The sequence below is a fragment of the Rousettus aegyptiacus genome, unplaced genomic scaffold, assembly GCF_014176215.1.
Source record: "Rousettus aegyptiacus isolate mRouAeg1 unplaced genomic scaffold, mRouAeg1.p scaffold_m13_p_13, whole genome shotgun sequence".
Classification (NCBI taxonomy): Eukaryota; Metazoa; Chordata; class Mammalia; order Chiroptera; family Pteropodidae; genus Rousettus; species Rousettus aegyptiacus.
In genome coordinates, this window is record NW_023416288.1 from 2,497,840 (window position 1) to 2,509,589 (window position 11,750).

The 11,750-nt window shown below is 41.5% G+C and overlaps 1 protein-coding gene across 12 annotated transcripts in view; it reads left to right on the forward strand.

The window, feature by feature from the left end:
• The window catches only part of ATXN7L1 (ataxin 7 like 1), a 213,167-nt gene that overhangs the window by 190,070 nt on the left and 11,347 nt on the right, over nt 1–11,750 (forward strand). For 10 of the 12 annotated variants that reach the window (XM_016145877.2, XM_036230282.1, XM_016145885.2 and 7 more), the window contains 3 exons: nt 5,553–5,745; nt 9,093–9,214; nt 10,674–10,979. In XM_016145877.2, the coding sequence (XP_016001363.2) occupies nt 5,553–5,745; nt 9,093–9,214; nt 10,674–10,979 (621 nt within the window). The remainder of the gene's footprint in view (nt 1–5,552; nt 5,746–9,092; nt 9,215–10,673; nt 10,980–11,750) is intronic. The other 2 variants (XM_016145886.2, XM_016145887.2) reach the window with 1 other exon arrangement.

The following is an 11,750-nucleotide window of genomic DNA, read 5'->3' on the forward strand; positions in this document are numbered from 1 at the left end:
GTAAGCGGTAGTGGTATCCAATGGGAAAGCAGTATGAGTAAATACAGTTTTTGGTGGCACCTGATTTCCATTTGCCTATCCTCTTGGCCTCTGTCCCCTAACTTGGGGTCCCTTGAATAACATAACCATATGCTCTGTTTCTTCACCCCCAACTCCAAAGGAGCATATTACTCGCCCCAAAGAGCCTAAGGGCTATGAATGACCAGTTCAGCCATACCCATCAAGAACTCTATTGACAACAAGAAGCAGGGCAAAAGATTGAGCTGGGCTCTGACAAGCCAGGCTCTGACCCCTGGGAGGGAGGGGGGAAAGTCAGCTGTGGAAGCCAGTACTGACAAAATTTGGACACAGTCCCCTCTGTCTTAAGGATGCTCACACATCTATTCTTAAAACGGCAAAATCCGTTGAATTTTGGACAGACAGGGGCAGAAGGTCCTAGGTACCTGAAAAGGAGCAGATGAGTCTGGAGCCAAAGCAACTTCAGTTATGAGTAATTAGGATACTGTTATTACCAAACTGTAAGCCATTTCTTTCCCTGACTTATGTTTGTCCCTGTGCTTTTTCTACATTCATTTCCCAATATGAGGAGCTTCAAAGTCAAGCATAGTCAGGTCTCATTTCAATCTCTTATTAGCTTTGCAACCAATTTCCTCATCTGAGAAATGTAGTTAAATACACCTAAGGCAGTGGGTAACTTGGATTAGAAAATATACATGACATGCCTAGCACATAGTAAGGACTCAATTAAGATCAGTTGCCTTGCACTCTCTTCCTCAAAGTACTCAGACAGACTGATGCTCACGCTTCCTCAAAGTGGTAGGGGTGGAGACTTTCTGTAAGTTTCCCTGAGTGGAACTGAACAGGGACCATCATCACATACATTGTCTTTAGGTCAAACTGGCAGGTAGAGAGAGGAAGGATGTTGTAGTGCTGAGGGATGAAAGGTGGGTAGCAGCTTAAACTTGAGTGACTTTGTCAACACTTTCTCATGACTAGTTACCCCATTCGCTGTCACTCCTCATGAGGCCTTGTCTTTTCTGAGACACAGGCTGGTACCAACAAATTCCTTCCCTCCAGATTGTACCTTGGAGTGCAGTGATCAGAGCTGGAAGGTCCTGAAACCATCTACCACACCATCATCTCCAGGAGGATGCATACATCCTGAGTGAAACAATGCCACAAAAGAAAAGATTCAGAGCTCCTTCTCCTTGGTGTGCATGTGTACATATCTGCACACCACCATTCATTCATGTTTCTGCCTTTGCTCTCAGATCCAGTTCTGCTCTAGAGTACACAGTTTCCATGCTCATCTCTATTCTCCAGGGTTTTCCTCCTTTCATCTCCTCTCTTTTTTATCTGGCAACTGGAACTTACTATTGAGTGTTTCAACCATTTTTTTTCTTCTTAATTAAACTTTATTTTTTAACCAAAGTAATATAGGCACATAGTTCAAAAACCAAATAGTACCAAAAGACTTAGAATGAAAATCAGTAGTCCTTACTATTCTGGAACTCTCTTTAGCCTCTCTGTTTTAGAGCACCTGTTTCTTGGATCCCATTGCCTTCCTTTCTCTTATTTTGTTCCTTTGTTTTGATGGAATATCTCCTCCACTAGCTTCCTGTGAAAAGATGCATGGGAGGCCAATTTTTAGAATCCTTACACACTTGAAAATGTTTTTATTCTACCCTCACACTTAATTGATAATCTGAGTTTATAACTAGATTGAAAATCATTTTCCTACAGAATTTGAAGACATTTTTCCACTGACTTTTATTATCAAAGGTTTTTATTGATGAGTTTAATGCCATTCTGATTCCCATTTCTTTGCAATGACCAGTTTTTATCTCGGAAGACTGGGATTCTGAAATTTCACAGGGATTACTCTTGATGTAGGTCTTTTTTTTATTGCACTAGGCATGCAGTAGATCCTTTCAATCTGGAAACACCTGTTTCTAGGATTTTTTCTATATTACATCATGGATAATTTTCTTTCTACTATTGTCATTATTCTTATTCTTGACTAACTATTAGTGGGATGTTGGACCTTTTACTCTGAACTTTTCATTCTCTTACCTCTTTTCTCCTATTGTCTCTCTTAATTTCTTATTTTACTTTCTAAAAGATTTTCTTTACCTTCAAAACTGTATATTAAATAATCAATTTATGGATTTGATTTTTTAATTTTCAGGATTTTTAAAGTCTGATTTCTTCTTATAATATCCTATGAAATATCCTATAAGATACTATCATTTTGCAAAGGTAATTCCATGCTAACATCTTTACAGATAGAGGTTCGGGGTTTTGTTTGTTTGTTTGTTTGTTTTAGTTTTTCCTCTTTCCTTCATTGTCTTTATTTCCTCCAGGTTTATTTTCTGCATGTGTTTGATATTTGGTTGGTCAGTCTCATGTTGGAGATGTTCCAGGAATGTTTACTGATCCCTAACTATTCATATTTAGAAGAGAGGCTCTAACAGACTGGTTGGAAGGACTACTTACCATGTGTAGGACTACCAACCAAAAGGTCATCAGGTCACCAATCAGCCTTTTGCTGGTGGAGTCCCAAATGCAAGATCTGGAAACCCTTTCTCTGGGCTTATTCAGTTTCTCAAGGAAGAATCTTGCCTGGTGATGTGCCTGGTAATAGGCATTCTGGAAGTGCTGACTAAGGACCTGACCAGGGATAGCCCACAGTTGACCACAGTTACCCTGTTTCCAGCCCTGTGCCTCACTCCTGATCTCTGCTGAGCCTAATGGCCTCATGTCTAGAGTCTTTCCAGTTCAGTTTCTCTAGAGAATAAACTTTGTTTTCTTGGAAAGCCGATTAGCGGGGGAGGGGTGTCCTGGCAGATGGTAAGTCACCTAGCTGTATGAGGTAGCAGTAATGACCTGTAGGTCCAGCTACCACATATTAAGACTTTCAACTCTCCCGCTATGTTTAGTCCTCACCTCACCCATGACTTGCAGCTCTAGGTAACTCCAGATCCCCTGCCTCTCAGGGGTTTTATGGTAGGTCAGTTCCTTTCCCATCAGTTAAAACTCCTTTCTCCAGCCACATTCTGTCTTCTAAAAATATGTTAAAATCTTGTGTTCACACTTAAAACAGTTGGGATTCTTTAGGTACAAGTAGCAGAAAACATAGTCTTACTAAACACTTAAATAATTACAAACTCTCTTATCACGTGTGACAAGAAGTCCAAAGGTAAAAGTCCCCAGAGATCAGGAATTGGCTCTGCCTCTCTGCCCATCTTTCGTTCCACACTTTTCTCTTCAGTCTTTTGATTTCATCTTCAAAGTCTGTAGCAAGAAGGTTGCAGCACTTTCAGGTGCATCCAGTTTAGGAGCAACTTAAATGTTCATTAATAGACTAATTAAGTAAATTAGGACATGTTCATACCATGGAATACTGGAGAATATTAAAAATGACATAGTTCTATACATGGAAAGATTTCTACATCACCAGGTTAAAATAAAAAAAAAAAAGTATAGCTAGAAATAATATATACAATGTGATCTGGTTCTTGCTTAAAAATTTATGTGTCTATGTATGCACGGTAAAGAAGTCTGGAAGGATATAAATCGAAATGGTAATAGGACCTCATTTTGAGTGACAGGATTATGGACACTGTTTTCTTTCTTAATATGTTCAGCATTATTCATATCGCTTTACTATTTGGGCCTTCAGCTGTAAACAGGCAATAGTGTGGTTGCACCTTCTGACACAGGAGAGTAGGTGTCTGGGAATGCAGGTATCCTGGGGAGATATGGTCTCGGGACTGTAGACTTTTAACATGCAGGTTGAATGGCATCTTTGTTTTTATAAGTATGGGAAAGTGATAGTCAATAATAAACTCTCATACTAACAGAGTCCTTGTAATAACACTGAAAAACTATTTGTGGCTTTGTTTTGGGTTTTTGCGTGTGTGTAAGTTTTTTTATTGTGGTAAAATATGCATAACAAATTTTACCATTTTAACCATTTCTAAGAATACAGTTTAGTGGCATTAAGTACATTTACATTGTGATGTAACCATCACCACCATCCATCTCTAGAAATTTTTCATCATTCCATACTGTAATCATTAAATACTAACTCCTCGTTCTCCCTCATCTAGTGTCTAGTAACCACGGTTCTACTTTCTGTCTCTATTGATTTGACTATTCTAGGCACTTCATATTAAAAAAATAAAAATCTACAATATTTGTCTGCTGGAACTGGCTTATTTCATTTAGCATAGTATTTTCAAGTTTAATCCATGTAGTAGCATGTTATCAATACTTTATTCCTAAAAGACATACTTTATTTCTTTTGGAGACTTAACTAATATTCCATTGTATGGAGACTTAACTAATATTCCATTGTTTATCCATCCTTCTATTGGTGGCCATTTGGGTTGTTTCCACCTTTGTGGCTTTGTTTTTAAATGACTATGCTTTGGGGTTCTGATTTGAACTCAAGTATATGACACTTAGAAAGATTTCAAAGCAACAAAGAATCCAGAGTGAAAATGAGGGAGAAGGGAAACAAATCAATAATACTGACTAGTAAGGGCAGCTTTCAATGAAGAATGCAAAATAATCAAATTTTTTTTTTAAGGATCTTGATTTTTTTTTTTTCTCTAAAACTTTTTTTTCTCTGCCTTTCTTCCTGGTCGATCATTTGATGAAAATAAAAAAATAGTGAAAACAACTAACTTGACTGTTTCTCTTCTGACTCTTCTACTGATGTGGCTATGTTTGTTTTGTTTTTGTTTTTGCCTTTGTTTTTCTGTTTTGTTTTTACTGCTTTGGAAGTGTATAGTGCCACCTCTTACCGTGACAGTGCTTTTCTATTAGCTCAGCCATAATTGAGATGAGATATGTTGGATTATTTATATACCTGAAATTCATTTATTCCTTCATTGAGAAACATTTCTTTAACACCTACTATGAGCCAAGCTGGAGTAGCTTGTCAAAAATTAAATGGAAACATTCATCTTCAGAAGATACAATTAAATTACATGTGGCTTGATATTAAGAAACTGGCGTGGGTATGGGGTAACCATCACTGGGACAAAACCATTTTTCATGCCATATGATAATTTCATAAAGCCATAGTTCAGTAGCAAAAAAAAAAAGTGTGTAGGACCGTCTTTCATCATCACTGATATTTTGTTTATTGAACTTGTTACCTCGTTGATCTTACTGAAAGTTTCACTTTCAAAGAGAAGCGAGTACATGGAAGTACAAATTACATGCAAATGGTTGAATAGTTATAATTGAACTCATGGAAGACTCGTTTTCAGTTAAATTAACCCTCTGTCACATTACTGTATCTTACATGCCACTTACACTGTGGGCTTTTTCCCTCGTGCCCAGATTCAAGCGGGACAGAGCCTCAGCTCCACCGAATCTGTAGAGAGCTGATCGCTGCTAACCTACTCAGCCCAAATGCTTCCCTTGTGCAGATTTGCTGTTGATGGGAGGGCTAATTGGACTGCCTCCTGAGCTAGTTAAGACTGGGTGGGTCTTTTACCTCAGAAGAGTTTATTCTGTTTGTTCTGTTTTGCCTTTAGACCATCATCTGCAAATAGTATAAGCAGCAGCACATCTTCAAATACCAGTGGCTGCACTCCAGAACCCCCTCTACCCCCAGCTGGAGGTGACCTCGCCAGCCGACTGTCGAGTGATGAAGGGGAGATGGACGGAGCCGACGAATCCGAGAAGTTAGACTGTCAGTTTTCCACCCACCACCCCAAACCTCTTGCGGTAAGCCACCTCCTGTTCCCTTCCATGCATTCCCCCCGCCCCCCACCATGGTTTACGAGCATTTAGGTGTTTGTGTCAGAGGCACACATTCCTAAGGAGAGGTGGTCAGGACAATGTTTTATGGAAAGGCTTACCCTGAAGTGAAATGATTGCCTTAGAAATACCCTTGAAAATCACAGAAGGAAAGAAAGGGCTCCTAGCTGATTATAATCCTTTAAACACCTGAGTATTTGTGGTCCACCTTGAAGCAATAATGCTCGAGAAATGGTGCACTGGGGAGCTGACCTTCTGGCTTTGCCCGTCTGAAAACAGAGCCTCTGATTTCAAGAGTTAGTCTAGCTCACCTGCATTGGGAACTGCCTGTCTTAGCAGTGTGCCAGGTGCCAATCCTAACTGGTTTTCTCCCCTGCTGGTTCTGAGTTTTATTGTTATTAGTAAATGTGACCATATGGCACCAATACTGAGAAACAGTGTATGTATGTTGAGGAAAGAAGGCATTTCATGTCAGCATGATAACTAACTAATGGAAAGGTCCGTTTCCTCTCATTTTTGAAAGAGTCCATTTTAACAATTCAGGTCATTGAAATCGAGATGGGAAACTTAAGGAGGCATGAGCTCAAGGCTTATTTATGTTTACTGTGTGAGCACTTGAGAAGGAAATGCCTGGTACTACCATCACAGGCCTGAATTCTGGGGGCCTGGAACGTGGCACCCCATGACTAATTGGCTCTGGAGCCAGTTTAAGCCCTGTAGGAATAGCTTTGACTCTTCTTAGAGCTTATAGACTGTGCAGGTGGAATCAATCCTGCATCAAGGCAGAGTGAGTCCCTCCTCCCCTCTGTCTGTGAGATGAATGAAGGCCAGATTCACTTCCTGTTGATGGGAATGATGGTGACCTGTGATTCACCAACAGCCTGAGACTTTGCCTCTTAGGTAATTCAGAAATAGTGAGGGATAATTAGAAATGCCTTTGATTTCTAGTAATAGAAAACTCAACTCATGCAGTGCATGCACTACAGTCATTTAATTATCTCATATAACAAGAAGTCTAGAGGTAGGTGGTTCCAAGCCAGGAGAGAATCTCTGCAACCCTCTTCACCTTTCACACATGGTCTTACCTTTCACACAGCTCCATTGTTACATCCTCACCCAGTAGCATTCTACACAGGTTGGAAAGGGGCAAACAGAAAGGGAGTCTTCTTCTAAGGTGCTATCTTATGTCATTTCGTAGGGGAGAAAACCTTCCCGTGTATCCCCTAACAGACTTCCCTTTATATCTATCAGAAGCGAGTCACATGCCCATCCATCCCCTATACCACTCGGTGGCAGAGAAGAATGGGGTCAGCCATGATCATCCCAAGGTTCTGGGAAGAGACTCGCCTTCCCTGCTCACTGTTCCATGTCAGATATCAGGACAAAAGTGTGGTTCTGTTAGCAAGGAAAAGGCAGGAAGAGGTGGGAGCAGGGCGGCAGTTGATGAGGTTGACAGCCTGTAAGGTCTGCTACAGGAGCCAACACAGTGAGGATTTATAGCTCTTCCAAGGACATAACATGTGACCAGAAACAAGAGCATCTCGGGGCATAGCTTTACATCTCAGTGGAATTAGAGACATAGGTAGCAAAGAAAAAATTTGCCTCTAGCTTCCAAGTCTGAAATAGAGACTGGGCTCTACCAGAAGGCCACATTCTGAAGCACATCAAGAAGTTTGTGCAAATGACAAGCTGCCAGGCTATGGGGATTCGCGCAACTGTGGGCATGGCGGCTTTGTGTGCCCTTAATGTTTTGCCGATTTAAATTGAAAGGCCATGGATTATTTTCTTTGTTTTGTCCTTTCTCTCATGGTCAATTGATATATTGATCATTTTTGTAATGAATACTCGTTAAGTGTGTCTTTAGCAACTGGGATGAAGGAAGAAAAGATGTCTAGACCTGGCACAGCTCCCACATGACGCCAGGGACCGGCTTCCACACTGGAGAATTCCTTTTGTATGTTTTCTTGTGTGGTCAGTAACCACTTAATATGAAAGTGCAAAAATGAGTTTTTCATCAGGAGTATCAGATTTGATAGGTGCCAAGATTTTAAAGCATAATTTCTAAAACATAAGCAGAAACAAAACAAAGGGAAAGTCTTGCATCCGCTCCTGAGAAATGTCCCAAAGGCTGGTTCCAGGAAGGTTTGTGGAACAAGTGCCAGTCCAGCACTGGGTCTGGGAGGGAGGCCAGGCGCCACTGGAGGCCTGGGGGAAGGGGGAAAAAGCTGCATTTGAGTTATAGTCATTTGCAGACTTGTCTGAGCTCTAGACCAGCCAAATGTCACCTTCTCAGAGGCCATTTTTTTGCATTTCTGGTTGTCCTAACATCATAATAAAATTATGTTTATTGTACAGCTAACTGCCCATATTTCAGCCATATGTTTTAAATGTGATGGTTTGATTTAAACATTTTGTGAGACTTTCTCTCTCTAATCCATCATTTAGCCCAATCCCTACTATCCTCATGTTAAAGAATATAACAATGGGGTCCCTGGCCTTTATACATTTATAATCAAGTCAGCACATAGGCATTATATATAACATAAAACATCCAAATAGTGATTCCAAGGTAAAATGTAATAAAGTAAGCAATGGGTGTGCCATGGAGTTCAAAGTGGCAAAGCTAGTCAGACAAAAGGCATTGGAAATGAGAGTCTAGATTAGGGCACTGAGGGAGGAGAGAATTGGGATTGACAGAGAAGAGGGAAGAAGATGGCAGGCAGAGGGAACAGCATGCGTGTACGCCTGGAGACAGTGATGTTTCTCAGCCTGCAAGTGCTGATAGGAGGGGAGATGAGATCAAGACAAGGAAGAGAGTTTAGCCTAGTTAGAGACGAAGTGGCTCTATTGACAGCGAATAGGGAAGAAGATATAGCCAGTTGGCAGAAGATTAGAACGAGATGTTTTCATTACTGTGATGAGGAGCAAGGAACCACTGAATTCCTTAAGAAGATGGATGATTCAGTAAGCAGGTGGTGCTGAAAAACCACCCTGGTTGTCGTTGATTTAGGGGTTTTTAACCCTAAAATGCTGGCTCAGTCAAGATATAGATAAGGTAGCCCTCAGTGCCCCTGAAAATTGAGTGTCACTATTGTTGAGTCATAACGTGAGCTTCTGCAGAAAATCTAGAGCTCAAATTAAAGAACCGCAAATATTTTTGGCTTCAGTACTATTTGTTTCTTTATTCTGAGTAAAATTGTACCCCTGTGTGTTTTTATGCAAATGTTATTTTTCTCTGTATAGTTTATATTAGCTTATTAACCTGTAATCAAAGTTAAAATGCTTTTTTCTCTCTCTCTCTCTCTCTCTCACAGTTTTGTTCATTCGGGAGTCGCCTCATGGGACGAGGGTACTATGTGTTTGATAGAAGATGGGATCGTTTTCGATTAGCACTAAACTCCATGGTAGAAAAACACTTGAATTCACAGATGTGGAAGTAAGTGAGCAGTTTTTGTGCAATATAAGATCAGAGCTGCCCCACAACTATCTGAACCCCAACTTTCTAAATGAATATCAATAGTTGGCTTTTCATATAACAAAATGATTCTGAATCAGGATTCATGATTAATTCTCAAATGTCAGCTCTTCTTAATGGCTTGCCTATAGTTTTTCAGAGACACATGCAATATGTGGTGTGCATTATCTTCTTTGGAGATCATTTTTGTTTCGGTAATCTTCTAAATGAAAAGGGTATTGGATAAAATCTTATTTATTTCATAGTGCTATGACCAAGAACATCTAAAAATATTAAGAATATGCTTCAGTTTCAATGTTTAGGCTATAATGTCAATACTAAAAATTTCATAGTGGTTATGGACCAATTTCTAATTATTTAAAGTCTTATGAAAAACATATGTACAGCGGCCCACAGGGCAGATCCTGAACAATGTTGCAAAGTTGGTTAAGCTTGTCTTTGGCCCTTCCCACCTCCCAGAACTCTCTCTTCACCTCTACGTGCACTTCTCTCTAACCTAAACCCAAGCTTACATTCTATTTCTCTAATGTCCCTTTATTCTTCAATACCTCCCAATCTATTTACATTTTCATAGGAGATTCATGAAAAGGGGAAGAAACTTTCTCGACTTAGGAAAATACTACTGTGAAGGAATGACAGGCTAGACCCTCTCAAACCACAGCACATAAGGAACTGCCATTCTGGCCACTTGATAATGCAAGGCCAGTCTGCTGGTTGTCCCCACCCTCAACTCCTACAAAAGTGAGCTGTTAAGACATCATAACCTTTTAGAATCATGAATCCTCAGGTCTAGGCTCAGATGGTTCAGGAAAGCCAACTCTGAACCACTCATCCTGCCCAGTGAAGCCCAGGAAAGGCCAGGAAGGCATTCCCAAGAAATGGAAAGGTGCTGGCAGTGGGGATGGAACAGAATTCAAAACTTGCCCATTCCCAGGTTTCCTCCTCTCTCCCAGGCAGCTGTGGCACCTCAGTGCCTTTTCACCCTGATGCCCAGAGCTTCCTCACCCTGAACTTCTAGGAGTGAGCCCCTTTGTGTCTGCAATAAGCTCATAGTAGGTTTAGGACTAAATGTTAACACTTCAAATAAAGTAGGAAAGGGCCACAAGAGAAGCTTATCATTTCTTCCCACGTAAGTGACTGCCCAGTGTGTCTAAAAGGCACCCTTGTTACCTACCTATGTCTATTCTAAACAGCAACAAATTGGCACTGCATGTGGAGTTATCTTGTTCACGATTATTTGGTTATTTATCCTTCTGCGATTATTCCCTCAAGATGGCAGCCAGACCTGGTGATTCTCACAGCTCTTTGCTCTCCCATATTGTGGAAGTGTAAATCTCGGACACGTGGAAGGAATGTGTTGATCTGTATTTCGCTACCTGATGTCCTGTCAGCTCAAGCTCCATATTCCTTTCCTCCCCAGGCACAGAAACCCGAGTCACAGGGCATCAGGTCCCTCCCCCCTTTTCAGGACTTGCCTAACCAATCTGCTGTCACTGAGCAACATTGGGGCTGCCTGGGTGTCAACTCTGGAGAGCGTAGCACCCCGCTGCCCTCTCAACCTCGCTGCCCAAACCCCAGGCCCCGACGGGCCCGAACCTGGAGGGATGGCAGCCGATGGGGGCGTGGAAGACATTAGGAAGAAAAGGAACGGCCAAGACTCTTTTTTCTTTAACAAGCATTTAACTCTGCATCAGGAGACGCCAACACAGTATTCTCTTTCAGCCAGGTCAGCATCTGGAGCTCCATGCCAGCTGGCAGGGGAGGATGGGCACTGTCAGTAATTTATTCGCATCTGTGGGCTTTTTATGGGACTTCCCTAGGCCAGTGTGCAAAGCTTAAACCCGGCACAGCCCGCAAAGCTGAAATCCACTGCCATTTGGCACCTAGAAAAACACATAAACTACTTAACATGGGAGGGGGAAGGGGCTCCTGGGGACAATGAATGGTCACATGGCCCTTGCCCTGCTTCTCCCTGTCCTTTCTCTCCTCCTGCCTCTCCTATCCACTTATGACTAATGGGAGAGGAAGGTAAGGGAGAGAAAGTATGCCAAAAAATAGTCCCCATCCCAACCCTAAGTGACAGTCAAGTAAGATTGAGAACTTCAGCTCGGCTTGTCAGCACAAGTCGAAGCATGAGTTTATACTACAGAATGGGAAAATTAAAAATTGGGGCATTCAGAGTAGATCCCAGGTGAGGTCACTGAATGGGGTCCTCTCTAAATGAGCCATATGGTATTTGTAAATAACTTTTTATTACAAGTAACTACCAAACCTCTGCCCACATGTATTTCTATCCAGACTTTGGCTCTGGTAAGAAACTCGAGCCAAGGAAAGATTGAGTGGGAGGCCTGCAGGGCCACAGCAAGGCGGCAGAGACAGCAGGGCAAGTGTGCTGACGCTGCACACTCTGAGAAATGTTCCCTGGCACTGTTAGGAAGGGGTTGTGCAGTGCCAGACAGTTCTAAGGGCATGTTTAGACCCTTCTGGTCTGATTATA